The sequence below is a fragment of the Xenopus laevis genome, chromosome 6S (genome assembly GCF_017654675.1).
Source record: "Xenopus laevis strain J_2021 chromosome 6S, Xenopus_laevis_v10.1, whole genome shotgun sequence".
Taxonomy (NCBI): domain Eukaryota; kingdom Metazoa; phylum Chordata; class Amphibia; order Anura; family Pipidae; genus Xenopus; species Xenopus laevis.
This window is the reverse complement of record NC_054382.1, coordinates 132,468,070-132,491,471: the sequence shown is the minus strand read 5'-3', so window position 1 is coordinate 132,491,471 and position 23,402 is coordinate 132,468,070. Positions and strand designations below refer to the sequence as shown.

At 41.1% G+C, this 23,402-nt stretch overlaps 1 protein-coding gene across 19 annotated transcripts in view; it reads left to right on the top strand.

Moving 5' to 3' along the window:
• ptk2.S (protein tyrosine kinase 2 S homeolog) overlaps positions 1 to 23,402 on the top strand; it is a 182,990-nt gene that overhangs the window by 134,773 nt on the left and 24,815 nt on the right. For 9 of the 19 annotated variants that reach the window (NM_001091540.1, XM_041567150.1, XM_041567154.1 and 6 more), the window contains 7 exon segments: positions 2,466 to 2,522; positions 6,291 to 6,388; positions 9,114 to 9,198; positions 13,292 to 13,392; positions 15,969 to 16,084; positions 17,701 to 17,801; positions 19,704 to 19,793. In NM_001091540.1, the coding sequence (NP_001085009.1) occupies positions 2,466 to 2,522; positions 6,291 to 6,388; positions 9,114 to 9,198; positions 13,292 to 13,392; positions 15,969 to 16,084; positions 17,701 to 17,801; positions 19,704 to 19,793 (648 nt within the window). 19 annotated transcript variants of the gene reach the window in all.

Below are 23,402 nucleotides of genomic sequence, written 5' to 3'. Positions count from 1 at the left end.
AAGCGTTAATTCGTCAAGCAAAGCGAAGTTACACTAGCGATGCCTAAGTTGCATACGGCGCCAAGTTAAAGTTGAATGGACATAGATGTAGCAGCAAATACATTACACTACACAAGCCTGGGAAAGCTTTATAAAATAAAATAAAGTTGTTATTTTGCCCTATACATGAGCCCACTGTATAGTTTATGTTCCATATATTAGGAAATGTAGGGGGGAAGGAGGGAACCCCAAAAAAATTTGCAATCTTTTTCAGCCAATCACCAGCGTTTTTTTGTTACAAAACAAGTCCTACTACTCTATTGCACTTCGCCTGGTCTGCGGTGCTGAAGGCAAGTCTGGCACAAGAGGTAACGTTCAGTAAAATGCGCAAGTTAGTGAATTAGCGTAGTTAGGTCCATTCGCCGTAGCGCAACTTTACCTGTCACTAGTTAGAAAATCGTCGAAGTAACAAAACGACGCCACGCTGGCGAATTTTCGCTACTTTGCTACTTTGCCACTTTGCCCTTTAGTAAATTTGCCCCTATATAGAGATAATGTCATAATGGGTGTAACGTTTGCTCCATATCTTGTACCTATAGGAACCAACTTTATTGCTAGTCTGACCCCGACCCTCTGTAGGTTGATGTGCTGCTTCCATATGATTTCTGCCAAATATGTAGCCAGTGTTTCTGCAAGTGAAGGCAGATGTTTGTCTCCTTCTGATCTTAGCTGAAAGGGTTTGTTCACCTTTCAGATAACATTTAGTATGATGTAGAAACGGAAATTCTGAGACAATTTTCAATTGGTTTTCATTTTTTATTATTTAAGGTTTTTGGCTTATTTAGCTTTTTATTCAGCAGCTCTCCAGTTTGTAATTTCTGCCATCTGGTTGCTAGGGTCCAAATTCCCCTAGCAACCATGCATTGATTTGAATAAGAGACTGGAATATGAATAGGAGAGGCCTGAATAGAAAGAGGAGTAATAAAAAGTAACAATAACAATACATTTGTAGCCTTACAGAGCATTTGTTTTTTAGATGGGGTCAGTGACGCCTATTTAAAAGCTGCAAAGAGTCGGAAGAAAAAAGGCAAATAATTATAAAACTATAAAAAAAAAAAATAATGAAAACTAATTGAATTTGCGTAGAATTGGCCATTCTAGAACATATGAAAAGTTACCTTAAAGGGATCATGTCATGGGAAAACATGTTTTTTTCCAAAACACATCAGTTAATAGTGCTACTCCAGCAGAATTCTGCACTGAAATCCATTTCTCAAAAGAGCAAACAGATTTTTTTTTAATACAGTTTTGAAGTCTGACATGGGGCTAGACATATTGTCAGTTTCCCAGCTGCCCCAGTCATGTGACTTGTGCCTACACCTTAGGAAGAAATTACTTTCTGGCAGGCTGTTATTTCTTCTACTTAATGTAACTGAATGTGTCTCAGTGGGATATGGCTTTTACTATTGAGTGTTGTTCTTAGATCTACCAGGCAGCTGTTATCTTGTGTTAGGGAGCTTGTTACCTTCCCATTGTTCTTTTGTTTGGCTGCTGGGGGGGAAAAGGGAGGGGGTGATATCACTCCAACTTGCAGTACAGCAGTAAAGAGTGATTGAAGTTTATCAGAGCACAAGTCACATGACTGGGGGCAGCTGGGAAACTGACAAAATGTCTAGCCCCATGTCAGATTTAAAAATTGAATATAAAAAAATATGTTTGCTCTTTTGAGAAATGGATTTCAGTGCAGAATTCTGCTGGAGCAGCTCTATTAACTGATTCATTTTGAAAAAAAACATGTTTTCCCATGACAGTATCCCTTAAAAATGAACCATCACTTTTAAATATTCATGTTATTGGCAAAAGGAATGCAGATACGGAAGCAAAAATCCAGTATGAAATATACGTTCCATTTCACCATATGAATTATACCATTAGATACAGAAATAAGTGTAGGACACAGTGTGAGACTCCAAACAAGATAAGGTGTGAATTTGGGTGAAGCAACAGGAGGATATTTGTACAAATTGGGAAGTGCCATTAGTGAGTGGCCATTTGGCACGAAACGCATTAGGCTATACATGTCCTAATAAATACTTTATTTTACTATTACTTTGCTACAGCATTTATTAACTGCAGGTCTTTTCACTCGCTTTGAGCTTCTCTCTAATTTTCGGGCACCCTTGGACTGGGGTGTTTGTGATCAGACTGCTTGGTGACTTACCCTTTGTACTATATATATATATATATATATTTCATACAAGCAGATATACATGCCATTTTTTGTTTATTTAGTGCCATTAGTGACTGTGAGAAACCCCAGTGGGAGAGAGTCTGGCACAGAGGCAGGGTTGTTAGTCACACGTCTCTCTCCTGTTAGTCTCACGAATAACAATCTGTATAAACTGACACTTTCTGGGACTTTCATCGTTTCCTCTCTGTTTCACATTAGTACGGAGTTAACTCTTGTCTCTTTGTTTTGTTTCCAGAGACAGACGACTATGCGGAGATTATAGATGAAGAGGACACATACACGATGCCTTCCAGTAAGTCTAAGCAACGGACTGGGGGTCGCTGAGCTTCTCCCCAAACAATACCTTCCGAAAAACAGAACAACATATAATAATGAATAGCAATCGGGTCAAATCCAAAGAAAAGAATGCAAAAAAAAAAAAAACAAGAAAAATGCAAAGAAAAGTTCAATAACCTTAGGAGAATTAAAGGGATTCTGTCATGGTTTTTATGATGTAGTTTTTATTTCTAAATGACACTGTTTACACTGCAAATAATTCTCTCTACAATATAAAATGTCATTCCTGAACCAACAAGTGTATTTAGTTGTAATATTGGTGTGTAGGTGCATCTCAGGTCATTTTGCCTGGTCATGTGATTTCAAAAAGAGCCAGCACTTTAGGATGGAACTGCTTTCTGGCAGGCTGTTGTTTCTCCTACTCAATGTAACTGAATGTGTCTCAGTGGGACCTGGATTTTACTATTGAGTGCTGTTCTTAGATCTACCAGGCAGCTGTTATCTATTTACCTTCCCATTGTTCTGCTGATGGGATGATATCACTCCAACTTGCAGTACAGCAGTAAAGAGTGACTCAAGTTTATCAGAGCACAAGTCACATTACTGGGGGCAGCTGGGAAACTGACAATATGTCTAGCCCCATGTCAGATTACAAAATTACATATAAAAAAATGTGTTTGTTGTTTTGAGAAATGAAGCAGAATTCTGCTGGAGCAGCACTATTAACTGATTTGAAAAAAAAAACGTTTTCCGATGACAGTATCCCTTTAAACTCAAGAAACGTTGCTTGCTCTAGGAATTGACTAGCAAGATATATGCCCCAGTAGCTCCCCATTTCTGTATGTGTATATATAGTATAATTCACAATATACAGTATATGTACAATATCACGTTCACAAAACAAGACGTCACATTTCACAACACAGATTCTTATTACATGGCAGTATGGAAATCAGTGCAGTCTGCATCAGAATTGATGTATAATCAGCCCTGTAGCAGCTTCTATGACAGATGTGACCTCACTTTGATGATTTCCCATCAACCCTTAAGCTTAGCTTTTCAGCAGCAGCCCAGAGCCCACTGAGCATGTGCAGAGCCACTGACACACAAAAGATGCCTAACAAGATCCAAGATGGGGAGCTGCTGGAGGCAACTGAAGACCTGGATCATTACTGTTATAGGGCTGATACAGTTTGTAGTTTTGGTGGGGGAGCTTAGCTTTGCTGCTGAACATGTTCTTGTTTTTTGTGCTTGCATGGAGGATACATTTGCTTCTGCTCATGTGACTGTTTCTATTTCCTTTCTGGCAAGCAGCAGTTATGTCTTACTTTATGGCAGGATTTCTAGGTCAGTATCACAGTCACTGTCCAACATGGCATGGCTCATTACCATTTACAGCACTGCTGCTTAGGATGCCCGTGTCCGATTTAACAGTGACATTGAAAGAGATTAGAAGGATTAAAGGATAAGTAAACCTTTAAAATAAGTGTATGTAAAATTGATGATGGTGTTATTCTAAGCACTTTTGCAATGCACATTCATTATTTATTTTGTTTTTATTCCAAGATATTAAGGGATACATGTGCTGTTAATATGAATGAATTGTGTTACAACAGCGCCACCTGCTGGTCAGTTTCCCACCAGTCTGACCAGCAAGTAGTCAAGGAAGTTGTCAGGAGAAAGAAAGAGGCTGATGTTCTTCTGCTTAGGAAAGATGTGAGAAAGGTTTTTAATTTTATTCCTAAGCAGAAGAACAGAATAAATAATGAACGTACATTGCAACATTTCTTAGAATAGCCCCCTCATCACTTTTACATTCACTTATTTTAAAGGTTTACTTATCCTTTAAATAAGTAAACTGATGCTGTTATAAACTATATAATAATTCCCACCTCTAATGTGACTGAATATAATAAATATAACTATTTTGGATTCAGCCGAACCCCCCGAATCCTTTGCAAAAGATTCGGCCTAACCGAATCTTAATTTGCATATGCAAATTAGGGGTGGGAAGGGAGAAAACATTTTTTACTTCCTTGTTCTCGGGGGCTTTACTAGCACTTGGCAAGGAGCAGAGCTTTTGTATAGGAAAGATTTGCATGAACTTGTCTGTAAATTGTCTCATAATCTGTTTCCATTTAATCACCTTTGTCTCATCTTCTTTATTCATTTGTTTTAGGGATGCACCGAATCCACTTTTTTGGATTCGGCCGAACCCTAATTGCATATGCAAATTAGGGGTGGGATGGGGAAAACATTTTTTACTTCCTTGTTTTCTGACAAAAAGTCATGTGATTTCGCTCCCCACCACTAATTTGCATATGCAAATTAGGGTTTGGATTTGGTTCGGCCAGGCAGAAGGATTCAGCCAAATCCCAATCCTGCTGAAAAAGGCCGAATCCCAAACCGAATCCTGGATTCGGTGCATCCCTAATTTGTTTCAAGTAAATGCTTCTTTGGGAAAAAATATATTTCAAAGATAAAAGCAATTAACCCCCGAGTGGCATTTCTTTCCCACACTGTCTGTGCCAACTGACCTACAACTAATGTGCCCTGGAATCTGCTGTTAATTTCTCTGTTTCTCGTGATCCCGTCGCTTTTTTGCCGCCAGCTCTGAGGCCACGTGTGTTGTGTTGTTGCTGTTCGTTTAACCCCTTGTAAAACCAGTTTGTGTTTTTTCTTCCCCTTTAACTGCCAATCAGAAAGTTATGGATTAGACGAAGGTAACAGGTCTCAGTCCATGTCGTTATATTTGCCTGCTGTGTGATGAATGTTGCTTTGCTCTGGGGCCTGCTTACTTCTCATCCTTCCTTTCCCTGTTCTGATTCTCAGCCTGTAGCCCTCCAGCTGCTGTGGAACTACAATTCCCAGCATCCTCGCAGTGATTTACAGAAACTGCTGCTTAGATTATTTGCCTGAGGGGATGAGTACATCTTAACAATGCCAATTTAGTTTTTAAATTTAGTCTGTGAAGGCCCATCTTTATACAGACATTTCCAATGATTATATTGTTGTTTTATGGAGCTTCTTAAAACGAGGATGCTGCTATTTTTTTCTTATTTCATGAGCTGGAAGAGCAGCTGGTAAAGTTGGTGAGAAGCGGTACTGCAAGTGACAACACTTCCATTGATGACTTTAACTTTTGTACTGTCTCCCAATGAATGGCCTGCCCCTCATTTAAATGAGTTCTATAGTATAATGGTTTTATAGGAAAAATTCAGAGGACCTACTTCCCCTTTTATTTTAAGTAATATCCTATTCCAGCCTTACATCCCCAGGTATTTATTTGATCTCATGTTAGACTGAATGCAGTGCGAATGAATGCAGTGCAAATGAATGCGGCGGGCATAAATGCAGCGGGAATGAATGCAGCGCGGATGAATGCAGCGCGGATGAATGCCGCGGGAATGAATGCCGCGGGAATGAATGCCGCGGGGATGAATGCCGCGGGGATGAATGCCGCGGGGATGAATGCAGCGGGAATGAATGCAGCGGGAATGAATGCAGCGGGAATGAATGCAGCGGGAATGAATGCAGCGGGAATGAATGCAGCGGGAATGAATGCAGCGGGAATGAATGCAGCGGGAATGAATGCAGTGCGGATGAATGCAGCGGGAATGAATGCAGCGAGAATCAATGCAGCACGAATGTAAAGGGGTAGGTGAGCTTGTCCTGCAGTGTTGCACAGGGTTATACTATAAATATTCATCCCACAGTGCAAATGCCTCCTTACCCTGACTCTGACGTCCCACCAACTGCCTGTTTAATCCCTCCTGTCTCACAGCTGGCGATTACGAGATCCAGAGAGATTGCATTGAGCTTGGCCGCTGCATCGGGGAAGGGCAGTTTGGAGATGTTCACCAAGGGGTTTACATGAGTCTGGTGAGTACCCGTCACCATTTAACTGTTATTTATGTTTGCACTCCTAGTGAATGTGTATAAATGGTCTCTTCTGGTCTTCTTCTGCTGTATTAATTGGTACATGTATGGGATCCATTATCCGGGAACCCATTATACAGAAAGCTCCGCCTCCCATAGACTCCATTATAATCAAATAATTCACATTTTTAAAAATGATTTCCTTTTTCTCTGTACTACAGGCATGGGACATGTTATCTAGAATGCACGGGACCTGGAGCTTTCCGGATAACAGATCTTTCTATAATTTGGATGTTTATATCTTAAGTCTACTAGAAAATCATATAAATATTAAATAAATCCAATAGGCTGGTTTTGCTTCCAATAAGGATTAATTATATCTTAGTGGGGATCAAATATAAGTTACTGTTTTATTGTTACACAGAAAAAGGAAATTTTAACATTTTTAAAATATGGATTATTTGGATAAAATGGAGTCTATGGGAGACGGCCTTTCTGGATAACGGGTTTCAGGATAACTGATCCTATACCTGTAATAATAAAACAGTAGCTTGTACTTGATCCCAACTAAGATATAATTAATCCTTATTGGAGGCAGAACCAGCCTATTGGGTTAATTTAATGTTTATATGATTTTCTAGTAGACTTAGGGGCACATTTACTAAGGGTCGAAGTGAATTTTAGAATTTAAAAACTTAACATTTCGAAAACATTTTTGGGTACTTTGACCATCGAATAGGCCTAAATTCGACTTCGATTCGAAGTAAAAAAGTTCGACTTTGACTCTTCGCCACCTTAAACGTGCCGAATTGCTATGTTAACCTATGGGGACCTCCTAGAACCTATAGCCAACATTTGGCTACGTTTTTAGATGTCGAAGTAAAATCGAACGATTTTACTTCAACAAAATATGGCCAAAACCGATAAAAAAACCTTTGACTTCGAACATTGAAGTAATGCCATTCGATGGTCAAATTGGAAGTTTTTTACACTTCGAAATTCAGCCCTTGATAAATCTGCCCCTTAAGGTATGAATATCCAAATTACAGAAAGATCTGTTATCCGGAAAAACTCCAGATCCCGAGCATTTCGGTTAACAGGTCCCATACCTGTAGTACTTAGCTATTACATGTATGGGACCTGTTATCCAGAATGCCAGTGACCTGGGGCTTTCTGGGAAAAAAGGTCTTTCTATAATAAGGATCTCCATGCCTTAAGTCTACTTAAAAAAATAATTTAAACATTAATTAAACCCAAAAGGATTTGTTTGCCTTCCAAAAAAAGGATTAATTATATGTTAGTTAGTGCAAGGTACTGTTTTATTATAACAGGGAAAAAAATCATTTTTAAAGATGTGAATTATTAATGATTAAAATGGTGTCTATGAATGACGGCTGGTTCGGTGAAGCGTATTTTCGTCCATTGCTAATGATGGCCTTCCTGTAATTTGGAGCTTTCTAGATAATGGGTTTGTGGATAACTGGTCACATAGATGTATATCAGTGGAGTAAAGCCTATCTAGGGATCCATTCAGACTACAGGTATGGGGATTGGAATAACATTTGAGACACAAGGACTTCTCTCACACTGTATCTCCCCGCAAGTCCCTGCAAGAGATGTGAACACAATGTCATTAATTACACTACAGGTCATTAGTGTTTCCCTATATAAAAGCTGCACAAAACATAAATATCATTATACAGCCCAGAACCATTTTCTCATTGGATCTCGCTTGTCAAGTAATTGCACTTTAATGTCGTAACCCTGCAATTAGTTACCCTTTAGTCTGACCATTTTCTGTGATTTCTGTAGTTTAGTGTTACAGACAGTTGCCCAACTTTAGTGCTTCATCTTTATTACTCAGCCAAACGATTGGGCTAATTAGTGTGGGAGTTATTGATTGTGTAACACCACTGCTGGGATGTGACTCCTCGGCTGCTAAATGGAGCTTGGCTGTACTTTACACACACGTTATTAATGTTTATCTAAGCACTGGGAGCACTGAGAGCTGCTGTATATTGGGACACTCAGAGATATTGTCTAATTAGGGGATTTTATGGTGTGTTGCTACCAAATTAATTTATGTTCTCGCCCTCTTGCTGGTGCGATGCTGGGGAGCTGTAATTCCTATCCACTAATTTGCAGTCACTTAGAACCCACTTTCTACCCAAAGCCACAGTCTCACACATCCCTATATTTTATGTGTTCCCTATTGTGTGTCCTACTAATGTGTGTCCTACTAATGTGTGTCCTACTAATGTGTGTCCTACTAATGTGTGTCCTACTAATGTGTGTCCTACTAATGTGTGTCCTACTAATGTGTGTCCTACTAATGTGTGTCCTACTAATGTGTGTCCTACTAATGTGTGTCCTACTAATGTGTGTCCTACTAATGTGTGTCCTACTAATGTGTGTCCTACTAATGTGTGTCCTACTAATGCGTGTGTCCTACTAACGCCCTGTGTCCTACTAACGCCCTGTGTCCTACTAACGCCCTGTGTCCTACTAACGCCCTGTGTCCTACTAACGCCCTGTGTCCTACTAACGCCCTGTGTCCTACTAACGCCCTGTGTCCTACTAACGCCCTGTGTCCTACTAACGCCGTGTGTCCTACTAACGCCCTGTGTCCTACTAACGCTGTCTGTCCTACTAACGCCGTCTGTCCTACTAACGCCGTCTGTCCTACTAACGCCGTCTGTCATACTAATGTGTGATGCTTCTTTTATAGGAGAATCCAGCCATGGCCGTCGCAATCAAAACCTGTAAGAATTGCACATCAGACAGTGTGAGAGAAAAGTTCTTACAAGAGGCCTGTAAGTCTTTCTTACTCTATCAGCGTTCACTATTAGTTGTTAGGGCAGAGACACACGCTGCTATTTCGGGAGATTAGTCGCCCAGCGACAAATCGATTCTTCTTCGGACAACTAATCTCTCCGAACAGCCTTCCCACCAGCTAGAATGTAAATCGCCGGCGGGATGGAACGCTTTGTTTTCCGAAGTTGCCTCGTGAGGAAAATTCGTAAGACTTTGGACTTTCCGAAGCGATCCGAGTGCCTTCCTGCCGTCGAATTACATTCTAGCTGGCTGGAAGGCAGTTTGGGGGGATTAGTCGTCCAAGAAAAATTCGTTGCTGGGGAACTAATCTCCCGAAATAGCTGCGTGTGTCTCTGCCCTTAGGGTGACATATTTTTGAGTGTTTTGCTGCCAAAACCTTAAAGGAGAACTAAAGCCTAACTAAAGAAGTAGGTAGAAAGGTTGTACATGATGTTTTGTGCTTCTGTACCAGCCCAAGGCAACCACAGCCCTTTAGCAGTAAAGATCTGTGTCTCCAAAGATGCCCCAGTAGCTCCCCATCTTCTTTTCTGCTGATTCACTGCACATGCTCTGTGCTGCTGTCACTTACTGAGCTTAGGGAGCCACTCACAATATACAGTACACATAGAATAGAAATGTCACAATATAAGGCTGATTAGTAATTAATACACATAATTACTACATGGCAGCACAGAAACCAGTGCAATTAGCATCAGAATTGAATAATCAGCAAACCTGTAGCATCAGCTTATATTACAGCCAGGGAAGCTCATTTTCTGCTGGATAATTAGTGACGAGCCCTAAGCTTAGCTTCTCAACAGCCAATCAGAGCCCACTGAGCAAGTGAGTGTCACAGACACTTTCCAAGATGGTGACCCCCTGTGACAAGTTTGAAGTCCTGGATCATTGCTGCTATTGACAAGCTGAAACTTTAGCCTCGTGCAATAAGTTCACTATATAAAATAGGACATTTTTAGCCACATTAATTTTTAGGGTTTAGTTCTCCTTTACCCTGAAAAAGATCTATCCAAAATTGGCAAGCACAACAAAAACGAGAGCCTCAGGCCCACCTCTGCTGAGTAAAGTTCTGTATTATGGAAGAACAGGTATAGACACAACTAGCTGGGGAAAGGGCTGCACTGTTGAAAGGCAGTGGCCGATGTGGAGATTTGTCACCCACGACTGCTGGTGTCAAATATCCCAAAATTGCCTCTCCATTAGAAAAAACTGAAATCACCGGCGGTAAAACCCACTTATCACAAAGTTTCCTCCAGAGGCAACTTCAGGTTCAGAAGAACAAATCTCCCCATAGGACACTTTGCTAAGAGCCCAATGCTACAGTTGTGCAGAGTCTGTGGGGCCTAAACACTGACATTATTAATGCAGCTGCCAGTTTCACCAGTTCAGCCACTAGCACAACCAGTTAGACATTGCCTTGTATTGGATTAATGTGGAGCAGGCACTCAAATGAAGGCAGTCTTCCAGCAAATAGTCAAAACAAAGTAAGGATTCATTGTGTCCTACGTATTTCTTGTATTGCTCTAAGGCACTAATCAAATCAGAATTTATAGCCAACTGGTTACTATGCGCCTGTGTAATGCTCAAGACATTTTGCTTTCAGATATCCAACATATTTATTGGCCAGACTCAGCATTATAAAGACAACACACACACAACAATACAGTTTAATGATAAACCAACCCTATTGTACGAACAACCTGTGACCAACTCTAGTAAATAAGGGTTCCCAGGGCAGAGCTTTCATGTGATTCCACTGAATCATTTTTAGATATTTTCTTTGCACCCCTAAAGTTTTAGGCCCTGCCACTCTATAAGTGAACCATACCTGTGCACCACAAAAAAACAACTCCCTTTTCTGCTCCCCATGGAACCTGGAATTCTTTTCATTAAATCACTTGTTGCTTTTGCTCAAGGCTCCAGTGTCGGGGGGGAGCACAGCCATTTCTGGGAATTCTGTTCAGCCGCTAGATTCTGTTTTTCCTGCTTTGCATAAACAACAGCGCCACCTGCTGGTCAGTTTCCCACCAGTCTGACCAGCAAGTAGTCAAGGAAGTTGTCAGGAGAAAGAAAGAGGCTGATGTTCTTCTGCTTAGGAATAAAATTAGAAACCTTTCTCACATCTTTCCAATGGAGACGGGTGAGAGTCCCGCTGCTTGTGGGATGTTTGCATCAGCTAAACAAGTTAAAGTTATTTTCAGATTGTTCACCATAAACAAACACTTTTTTCAATTACTCTCCATCTTTTATTTTGTACCATTCTCCCAAAATTGAAGTTTAAAGTTTAATGTTCGTGTCTCTAGTGTCTCAGTCTGGCAGCTCAGTGAATTTGCTACATTTAGTTGACACATTTAGTTGCTACATTTGGCGCTAATCACACGCGGCGGTTCGTTTTCCGAAGTCGCCCGAAGAAACTCTGGCAACTTCGAAAACGAATCGCTGCGTGTGATTGGCGGCGGGGTTTTTTTTTTCATTTTAGCCGGCGCAGGAAAAGGGAAGGCGTTTGGGGAGATTGGTCGACGCAAAAACGATGTGATTAGCCACCAAGCGACCAAATCTCCCCAAAACGCCCTGTGTGAACTAACCCTAATTTGCTACATTTAGTTGCTACATTTAGTTGCTACAATTAGTTGCTACAATTAGTTGCTACGTTTAGTTGCTACGTTTAGTTGCTACAATTAGTTGCTACATTTAGTTGCTACAATTAGTTGATTCTCAGCAGTATCATTGGAGTATTAGCAACTATTGTATCCATTCTAACAGCTGCCTTTAATGGAGAATTCAACCTGTAGTTTAAAAAATCCCTCCCCCCCACTCTGGGTAGAACCCCTCCCTCCTGCCCCCCGGGCAAATGCCCCTAATATTCTTACTCCCCTCTCTGTGCAGATTCAGGCCTCGGAGCTCACAACAGCCATCTTCTCCGGTAATCTTCGTGTGTTGATGGCATTTTTGGTGCATGTACAGTTGGAGTAAATTTCTGGTCCTGAACTACTGCGCATCCATGAAAGTCTTTTCAAAAATTTCAGAATTTTTTTTGGACATTTTCATGACTTTTGGTGCATGTGCAGTTGTTCGGGATCAGAAATTTACTCTAACTGTGCATGCACCGAATCTTCTGAAAAAGACCGAAGAAATAAGATGTCGTCAGTGAACTCTGAGGCCAGAATCTGCACGGAGGGGTGGGTAAAAAATTAGGGGCATTTGCCCGGGGGGGGAGGAGGTTTTTTTTTTTTTTTTTAAATACGGGTTGAATTTTCCTTTAATGAAACTCGGGAATTCTGCTCAGCAGGGACAAAGATAATAAATGTATCAATTTAGAACAGTAAGGGCAGAGACACGCGCTCAGATTCAGGGAGATTTAGTCGCCCAGCGATAAATTGCCTCTTCTTCGGGCGACTAATCTCTCCAAACTGCCTCCCGCCGACTAGATTGTAAATCTGAGTGCTTCGTTTTCCGAAATCACCTGAAGTTTCTCTGTGAGGCAACGAAAAAGCACACTGATTGCCAGAATGTAAATCACCGGCAGGAGGCAGTTCGGGGAGATTAGTCGCCCTGAAGAAGTGGAGATTTTTTTGCTGGGCGACTAATCTTCCCCAAATCTGAGCGTGTCTCTGCCCTTAAAGAGTCGGCGACCCCCCCGGAGCTACTTTAGAAGGTGAAAAATGAAACTTCATGACATTATTATAAAAATGTTTACAAAAGTAATTGGAAAAAGTCTCTATTTCAGGTGATCTGTCTGAAACCAACTGAACCGAAATAAGTGTTTGAAGGTGAAGAACTCCTTTAGTAACATGACATTTCTTCCAGTATCTGTAGCCCCTGCTCATTTGTCATTGCACATCGGCTTCTGTGGATTTTACATTCTATGACAAATATAGAGTTAGACTGGATCCTGCCCCATCTGTCCATCAGCGACGCATCTATTTTGGGCTTAAATAAATCAAGAAATTGAGTCATTTACTGACGATCTTGTTTTAATCATCAGAAACTGCCCATAATCTGATGCCCATGATATCCTTCTATTGTATCACACGTGTCTCCGACTAATCTAAATGCCACGTCTGTGTCTTACAGTAACTATGCGCCAGTTTGAACACCCGCACATTGTCAAGTTAATTGGAGTCATTACAGAGAACCCAGTCTGGATTATCATGGAGCTGTGCACCCTGGGAGAGGTAAGTGGGAGGCACAGGTGTGTGCATTTTTTTGGGGGCTAGTAGTAGTGTTGCGTGAATCAATTCGTCTGTCACGTATTTGTGGCGAATTTCCGGATTTCGCTGCCGGCGAATAAATTCACGAATGTCCCTCGCAAATTTGCCGGTGTCAAATAGTTTGATGCGCACCCAAAAAGTCGCTTGCGTCAACACTATTGGGAGACCCATTGACTTTAACGCCAGCATCAAAATTGACTCGAGCGACTTTTCGGACACCCGTCCAAAATTGGACACGGGCGTCAATTTTCCAGTTTCACGTAATTCTACATCAGTGGAACCTGCCATGTTGTTGTATCTGCACCTGAATTCTCCTGACATTTCAACAGATCTCCTTCTCGTTGTTAACTTCTGATATCATGAAAGTGTAACTGGAGGACTCTGCTGTTCTGTCTTGACGAAATTCATATAGAAAATCAAACACTTGATACAGTGACACAGGTAGTGTCTCCTGATGATTCTCTGCTCATTCTTGTCACACTAAGCAGTAGATATGAGAAGAACAGGATCAGGAGATGCTTCCTGCATAAGAAAATAGCTTTTGCTGTTCTGTATTGGAGGACAGAAGTCCTTGTACAAGTTTGGGTATACATCCCATTTGATATCGACAAATGCACTGTTCTGGGCTCACAATAACTTCTGTCTAAGGGAAAAGAATGTGTCCATCCATATCTATAAATACAGATATTAGAAAGAAGGAATGTTCTGGGCACACAATAAGCTATACCCTCATACTGTACTGTCTACGGGAATCAATATGGCACCTCCCTCCTCCCATATATATATATAAATACAAATATACAGAGAAGGAATGTTCTGGGCACACAATAAGCTATACCCTCATACTGTACTGTCTAAGGGAATCAATATGGCACCTCCTCCTCCCATATGTATAAATACAAATATACAGAGAAGGAATGTTCTGGGCACACAATAAGCTATACCCTCATACTGTACTGTCTAAGGGAATCAATATGGCACCTCCTTCTCCCATATGTATAAATACAAATATACAGAGAAGGAATGTTCTGGGCTCACAATAAGCTATACCCTCATACTGTACTGTCTAAGGGAATCAATATGGCACCTCCCCCTCCCATATGTATAAATACAAATATACAGAGAAGGAATGTTCTGGGCACACAATAAGCTATACCCTCATACTGTACTGTCTAAGGGAATCAATATGGCACCTCCTCCTCCCATATGTATAAATACAAATATACAGAGAAGGAATGTTCTGGGCACACAATAAGCTATACCTTCATACTGTACTGTCTAAGGGAATCAATATGGCACCTCCTCCTCCCATATGTATAAATACAAATATACAGAGAAGGAATGTTCTGGGCACACAATAAGCTATACCCTCATACTGTACTGTCTAAGGGAATCAATATGGCACCTCCTCCTCCCATATGTATAAATACAAATATACAGAGAAAGAATGTTCTGGGCACACAATAAGCTAGACCCTCATACTGTACTGTCTAAGGGAATCAATATGGCACCTCCTCCTCCCATATGTATAAATACAAATATACAGAGAAGGAATGTTCTGGGCACACAATAATCTATACCCTCATACTGTACTGTCTAAGGGAATCAATATGGCACCTCCTCCTCCCATATATATAAATACAAATATACAGAGAAGGAATGTTCTGGGCACCCAATAAGCTATACCCTCATACTGTACTGTCTAAGGGAATCAATATGGCACCTCCTTCTCCCATATGTATAAATACAAATATACAGAGAAGGAATGTTCTGGGCACACAATAAGCTATACCCTCATACTGTACTGTCTAAGGGAATCAATATGGCACCTCCTCCTCCCATATGTATAAATACAAATATACAGAGAAGGAATGTTCTGGGCACACAATAAGCTATACCCTCATACTGTACTGTCTAAGGGAATCAATATGGCACCTCCTCCTCCCATATGTATAAATACAAATAAACAGAGAAGGAATGTTCTGGGCACACAATAAGCTATACCCTCATACTGTACTGTCTAAGGGAATCAATATGGCACCTCCCCCTCCCATATGTATAAATACAAATATACAGAGAAGGAATGTTCTGGGCACACAATAAGCTATACCTTCATACTGTACTGTCTAAGGGAATCAATATGGCACCTCCTCCTCCCATATGTATAAATACAAATATACAGAGAAGGAATGTTCTGGGCACACAATAAGCTATACCCTCATACTGTACTGTCTAAGGGAATCAATATGGCACCTCCTCCTATATGTAAATACAAATATACAGAGAAGGAATGTTCTGGGCACACAATAAGCTATACCCTCATACTGTACTGTCTAAGGGAATCAATATGGCACCTCCTCCTCCCATATGTATAAATACAAATATACAGAGAAGGATACTCTGGGCACACAAAAGTTATAGATGGGGAAAACCACTTACTGTACTTCCCTGTTACAGTAGTAGGACAGAATTTGTTATAGAAATAGTGTGTTGAATTGTATGATTATGTACTGACACCATTTTCTTTCTTTTTCCTAAAGCTGAGATCATTTTTACAAGTCAGAAAATACAGCCTGGATCTGGCATCCTTGATCCTCTACTCTTACCAGCTCAGCACTGCACTCGCCTACTTGGAAAGTAAAAGATTTGTACATAGGTATGAGCACGTATATGTCACCCGTGTATTCTATAGACAATAATTACAGGTATGGGACCTGGTATCCAGAATGCCCGGGACCTGGGGTTTTCTGGATAACAGATCATTCTGTAATTCGGATCTTCATACCTTAAGTCTACTAGAAAATCACATAAACATTAAATAAACCCAATAGGCTGGTTTTGCCTCCAATAAGGATTAATTCTATCTTAAGGTGGACATACACGTGCCGATAAAAGCTGCCGACAGACCGTGTCGGCAGCTTATTGGCCCGTTTATGGGGCCCCCAAGGGGCTTCCCCAATCGAGATCTGCCTGAAGGTCGGCCAGATCTCAATAGGATGGGACTAAAAATCCAGTCGGATTCGTTAGGATCCAATCGTTGGGCCCACGATCGGATCAGCCCGATATTGGCCACCTCAAGCTCGCCAAACGAGCGGATCTCTCTGTGTATGGCCAGCTTTAGTTGGGATCAATTACAAGCTACTGTTTTATTATTACACAGAAAAAGGAAATCAATTTTTCCCCTTAGATTCCATAAAAACGAGTCTACTGTTTTATTATTACACAGAAAAAGAAAATTATTTTTAAAAATCTGGATTATTTGGATAAAATGAAGTCTATGGGAAACAGCCTTTCTGTAATTCGGACCATTCTGGATACTGGGTTTCTGTTTAGTGGATCCCATACCTGTATATATTTCTTTCATTTCTCGAAAATAGTTCAGTAGTGAAATTCTCATTTTAAACATCTGCATTCTATCAGAAGCTGTTCAACTGCTGTGTCTGGAAAGAAAACGCACTTTTGAAAAATTTACATTAAGCCAGGAAAAATGTGCCTGGGAAAGGGTTAAAGGGGTTGTTCGCCTTTAAATTAACTGTTAGTATGATGTAGAAAGGGATATTCTGTAATTAGTTTTTCATTTTTTATTTGTGTTTTTTGAGTTTTTTAGCTTTTTATTCAGCATCTCTCCAGTTTGCCATTTTAGCAGTCTGGTTGCTATGGTCTACATTACCCTAGCAACCATGCATCGATATGAATAAGAGACTGGAATATGAATAGCAGAGGCCTGAATAGAAAGATGAGTAATACAAAGTAGTAATTACACTACATTTGTAGCCTTTGTTTTTAGATGGGGTTAGTGACCCCATTTTGAAAGCTGGATCAGAATCAGAAGAAGGCAAATAATTTAACAACTATAATAATTAAATAATAAAGACCAATTGAAACGTTGAATAGGATTGACCATTCTATAACATAATAAAAGTTAACTAAAAGGTGAACCTCCTCTTTAATACAAATGTCTATTTTGGTAACATTAGGCTTCTGCTTATATGTTGCCCCACAGTGACACCTGCTGGACTCTGTTTGCATTTTCTTTACTTCCCGACATTACAGATACCTGGAGGCCCCCTAAACTCTTCTATGAAAACATGTAGTAAAAGTCCTGGTCAATATAGGACTTTATTTTACCAGCCTAACACTCAACTAGACAGGCCACTTAGAGCCGCAGTAAATGTAGGTATACGTTGGAGATATTTAGCAATACTGTGCTTTTCTCTTTTCTACATTGTTGTCTGTTGGGTTCATATTTGTGTTCCTTTCTCTGTTTTTCAGGGATATTGCTGCTAGAAATGTACTGGTCTCATCCTCAGACTGTGTCAAATTAGGAGACTTTGGCCTCTCCAGATATATGGAGGACAGTACTTATTATAAAGGTAAGTGGCTATAATACAACCGACTAACCTCATTCCTCTCTGACAATAACCTGCTGGACCCCCTACAATCTGGTTTTAAGCCACAACACTCCACGGAAACAGCCCTGACTCGACTAACTAATGACCTTTTAACCACTAAAGCCAACAATCATTTCTCACTACTAATACTGCTTGATCTCTCAGCCGCATTTGACACTGTAGATCACCCTCTCCTCCTCCAGTCCCTCCATTCGCTTGGCCTTCGTGACACAGCCCTGTCCTGGTTCTCTTCTTACATCACCAATCGTTCCTTCAGTGTCTCCAACAATGGAGTAACATCTTCTCCCCTACCTCTTTCTGTTGGGGTTCCTCAAAGCTCTGTCCTGGGACCATTACTATTCTCCCTCTATACTTCCTCCCTTGGCAAATTAATAAATTCATATGGTTTCCACTATCACCTCTATGCTGACGATACTCAGATCTATCTCTCATCTCCTGATCTCCACCCAGAACTCCTAACTCGCGTCTCCTCCTGCAACGCTACCTTAAATTAAAGCTCTCTAAAACTGAAATGGTTCTCTTTCCTCCAACTAACACCAGTAACATCCCGGAAGTATCCATCATAGTTAACAATTCCACTATCACCCCCTCTCCCCAGGCCTTGGGGTTATCCTAGATTCTGCCCTGTCATTCACTCCTCATATCCAGTCACTTATTAAATCATGTCACTTCCACCTAAGGAACATATCCAAAATACGATCATTTATCACCCAAGACGCTGCCAAAATTCTTATTCACTCTCTCATCATATCACGTCTAGACTACTGTAACTCTCTTTTAATTGGCCTCCCCTCCAGAGACTGTCACCTCTCCAGTACATAATGAACACTGCTGCGAGGCTCATACACCTCAGCAACCGCTCCTCCTCTGCCTCGCCATTCTGTCAATCCCTGCACTGGCTTCTGTTACCTTTCAGAATCAAATTCAAATTAATGACACTGACTTTCAAAGCACTTCATAACTCTGCCCCACCCTACATCTCTGAACTCATCTCTATATACTCACCCAACCGCTTACTACGCTCCTCTACTGACCTGCTACTCAACTCTTCTCTCATTACCTCCTCACATGCTCGCATTCAAGACTTTGCAAGGGCTGCACTCCTCCTCTGGAACTCTCTCCCACAGTCTGTCCGACTTTCTCCCAACCTTTCTGCTTTCAAAAAATCTCTGAAAACGCACTTCTTTCGAGAAGCCTCCCCTCACTCTGCTTAACTACCAAACGCAACACCACATACAGTACCACATTTCTCACCCACTTAATTCGATCTTGCCCACTCCCACACCTTGTGTATTACTCCCTTCCCTTTAGACTGTATGCCTATGCATAGGGCCTTCCTCACCTTTTTGTACCTGTATTGATTGTGATGTTTGTTACTCCATATGTTCTATGTATGTAATTCATGTGATGTAGTTGTATAATCACATTTACTTTACAGTCCTACGCAATATGTTGGCGCAATATAAATACATGTTAATAATAATAATAATAAAATTGGTTCAAGTGTCTGTAGTACCCAAAATGTATTCAATTTACTCTCTGCACATTCCCAGTATTTATATCTGCAGCTTTAACCTTTCAAATAACAGTTGTAATACCCCCATGTGCCATAGCCCTTAGAGGAAAGGAATGTTCTCAATCATTAGAATGAATATAGATACTTAGTACCAATATATTCAGCAGCACTGTGCAATATAATTCTAAATATTGACCCAATATCATTTTGAGGCTGCTAAGCTTCCCGTGTCCTTCAGGACTTGTAAGCACAACTCTATTAGTTACCCAGTAGTTACCTGAATGTTAGAAGCAATAGAATCCAGTGTGCTGTTAATTATCATCATTTACATAATGTTGTTCCTGCAGCTTCCAAAGGGAAATTGCCCATTAAATGGATGGCACCGGAGTCCATTAACTTTAGACGTTTTACCTCTGCCAGTGACGTGTGGATGTTTGGTAAGTCTGCAGGGAATGTCATTCAATTCAATGATGAGGATTTGGGAAATTAGTGATACAAACAGGAACACTGGTTTCCAGCACTTGCGTAACTCGCTGCTGTAGGGAACAGGTAAGTGGCCTTCCTTATATGAAGTGATGTCCTAAAAGGCTAAAAGCTGAATTCAGTTAAACACGGAGCTTATTCTGCATTCCCCTATGTCTTATATTGGTACATTGGCCAAGAAGATCGAGTAGAGACACTGCAAAGATCAGACAGTCAGAATGTTATTTATATGGGAGAATATTATGTAGCAACACTGAAGCACTCGGCTGGAGCTGTCGTACTGCACAACTCCCTGCACCTGTAGCCTTCTACATGAGAGATGGACCCAGCCAAAAAGCTACTGCCCACCCATTAATAACACTTTTATATGCTCAAATATGGGTTCAGTGGTAGCTGTGTAACCAAACAGGAGCAGCATCTGTGGGTCCAGTACTTAGTAAGGTCTTAGCAGGTATAGTGGGATAATAGTCTGTGGGATAGCAGGTATAGTAGGGAGAGATGGTGTCTATAGTAACAGTGGATAATAGTCTCTGGGAAAGGAGTGTGACTGTGGGATAGCAGGTATAGTAGGGAGAGATGGTGTCTATAGTAACAGTGGATAATAGTCTCTGGGAAGGGAGTGTGACTGTGGGATAGCAGGTATAGTAGGGAGAGATGGTGCCTATAGTAACAGTGGATAATAGTCTCTGGGAAGGGAGTGTGTCTGTGGGATAGCAGATATAGTAGGGAGAGATGGTGCCTATAGTAACAGTGGATAATAGTCTCTGGGAAGGGAGTGTGTCTGTGGGATAGCAGGTATAGTAGGGAGAGATGGTGCCTATAGTAACAGTAGGATAATAGTCTCTGGGAAGGGAGTGTGACTGTGGGATAGCAGGTATAGTAGGGAGAAATGGTGTCTATAGTAACAGTGGATAATAGTCTCTGGGAAGGGAGTGTGACTGTGGGATAGCAGGTATAGTAGGGAGAGATGGTGTCTATAGTAACAGTGGATAATAGTCTCTGGGAAGGGAGTGTGTCTGTGGGATAGCAGATATAGTAGGGAGAGATGGTGCCTATAGTAACAGTGGATAATAGTCTCTGGGAAGGGAGTGTGTCTGTGGGATAGCAGGTATAGTAGGGAGAGATGGTGTCTATAGTAACAGTGGATAATAGTCTCTGGGAAGGGAGTGTGACTGTGGGATAGCAGGTATAGTAGGGAGAGATGGTGTCTATAGTAACAGTGGGATAATAGTCTCTGGGAAGGGAGTGTGACTGTGGGATAGCAGGTATAGTAGGGAGAGATGGTGCCTATAGTAACAGTAGGATAATAGTCTCTGGGAAGGGAGTGTGACTGTGGGATAGCAGGTATAGTAGGGAGAAATGGTGTCTATAGTAACAGTGGATAATAGTCTCTGGGAAGGGAGTGTGACTGTGGGATAGCAGGTATAGTAGGGAGAGATGGTGCCTATAGTAACAGTGGATAATAGTCTCTGGGAAGGGAGTGTGACTGTGGGATAGCAGGTATAGTAGGGAGAGATGGTGCCTATAGTAACAGTGGGATAATAGTCTCTGGGAAGGGAGTGTGACTGTGGGATAGCAGGTATAGTAGGGAGAGATGGTGCCTATAGTAACAGTAGGATAATAGTCTCTGGGAATGGAGTGTGACTGTGGGATAGCAGGTATAGTAGGGAGAAATGGTGTCTATAGTAACAGTGGATAATAGTCTCTGGGAATGGAGTGTGACTGTGGGATAGCAGGTATAGTAGGGAGAGATGTTGTCTATAGTAACAGTGGATAATAGTCTCTGGGAAGGGAGTGTGACTGTGGGATAGCAGGTATAGTAGGGAGAGATGGTGTCTATAGTAACAGTGGATAATAGTCTCTGGGAAGGGAGTGTGACTGTGGGATAGCAGGTATAGTAGGGAGAGATGGTGCCTATAGTAACAGTGGATAATAGTCTCTGGGAAGGGAGTGTGACTGTGGGATAGCAGGTATAGATAGGAGAGATGGTGCCTATAGTAACAGTGGATAATAGTCTCTGGGAAGGGAGTGTGACTGTGGGATAGCAGATATAGTAGGGAGAGATGGTGCCTATAGTAACAGTGGATAATAGTCTCTGGGAAGGGAGTGTGACTGTGGGATAGCAGGTATAGTAGGGAGAGATGGTGCCTATAGTAACAGTGGGATAATAGTCTCTGGGAAGGGAGTGTGACTGTGGGAAAGTAGGGAGAAATGGTGCCCATAGTAACAATGGGATAGCAGGTATAGTAGGGAGAGATGGTGTCTATAGTAACAGTGGGATAATAGTCTCTGGGAAGGAAGTATGACTGTGGCTACACAGCAGCTTGTTTATATAAACTATAGTAGTACTTATCTGTTATCTACTGTGTATCCTGTGCTTGAATGGCTGCCCCCATGGCTACACAGCAGCTTGTATATATAAACTATAGTAGTACTTATGTTATTTACTGTGTATCCTGTGCTTGAATGGCTGCCCCCATGGCTACACAGCAGCTTGTTTATATAAACTATAGTAGTGCTTATCTGTTATTTACTGTGTATCCTGTGCTTGAATGGCTGCCCCATGGCTACACAGCAGCTTGTTTATATAAACTATAGTAGTACTTATCTGTTATCTACTGTGTATCCTGTGCTTGAATGGCTGCCCCATGGCTACACAGCAGCTTGTTTATATAAACTATAGTAGTACTTATCTGTTATCTACTGTGTATCCTGTGCTAGGATGGCTGCCCCCATGGCTACACAGCAGCTTGTTGATATAAACTATAGTAGTACTTATCTGTTATCTACTGTGTATCCTGTACTTGAATGGCTGCCCCCATGGCTACACAGCAACTTGTTTATATAAACTATAGTAGTACTTATCTGTTATTTACTGTGTATCCTGTGCTTGAATGGCTGCCCCATGGCTACACAGCAGCTTATTTATATAAACTATAGTAGTACTTATCTGTTATCCACTGTGTATCCTGTGCTAGGATGGCTGCCCCCATGGCTACACAGCAGCTTGTTTATATAAACTATAGTAGTACTTATCTGTTATCTACTGTGTATCCTGTACTTGAATGGCTGCCCCATGGCTACACAGCAGCTTGTTTATATAAACTATAGTAGTACTTATCTGTTATCTACTGTGTATCCTGTGCTTGAATGGCTGCCCCCGTGACTACACAGCAGCTTGTTTATATAAACTATAGTGGTACTTATCTGTTATCTACTGTGTATCCTGTGCTTGAATGACTGCCCCCATGGCTACACAGCAGCTTGTTTATATAAACTATAGTAGTACTTATCTGTTATCTACTGTGTATCCTGTGCTTGAATGGCTGCCCCCATGGCTACACAGCAGCTTGTTTATATAAACTATAGTAGTACTTATCTGTTATCTACTGTGTATCCTGTGCTTGAATGGCTGCCCCCATGGCTACACAGCAGCTTGTTTATATGAACTATAATAGTGTTCCTGAATCAAACAGATCAGTTTTCCAGTGCAGGGCAATAGTGTGTGATATCTTCTTTAGTTTAAAACACTTTTAATTTTTGGTGTTACTGTTCCTTTTGGA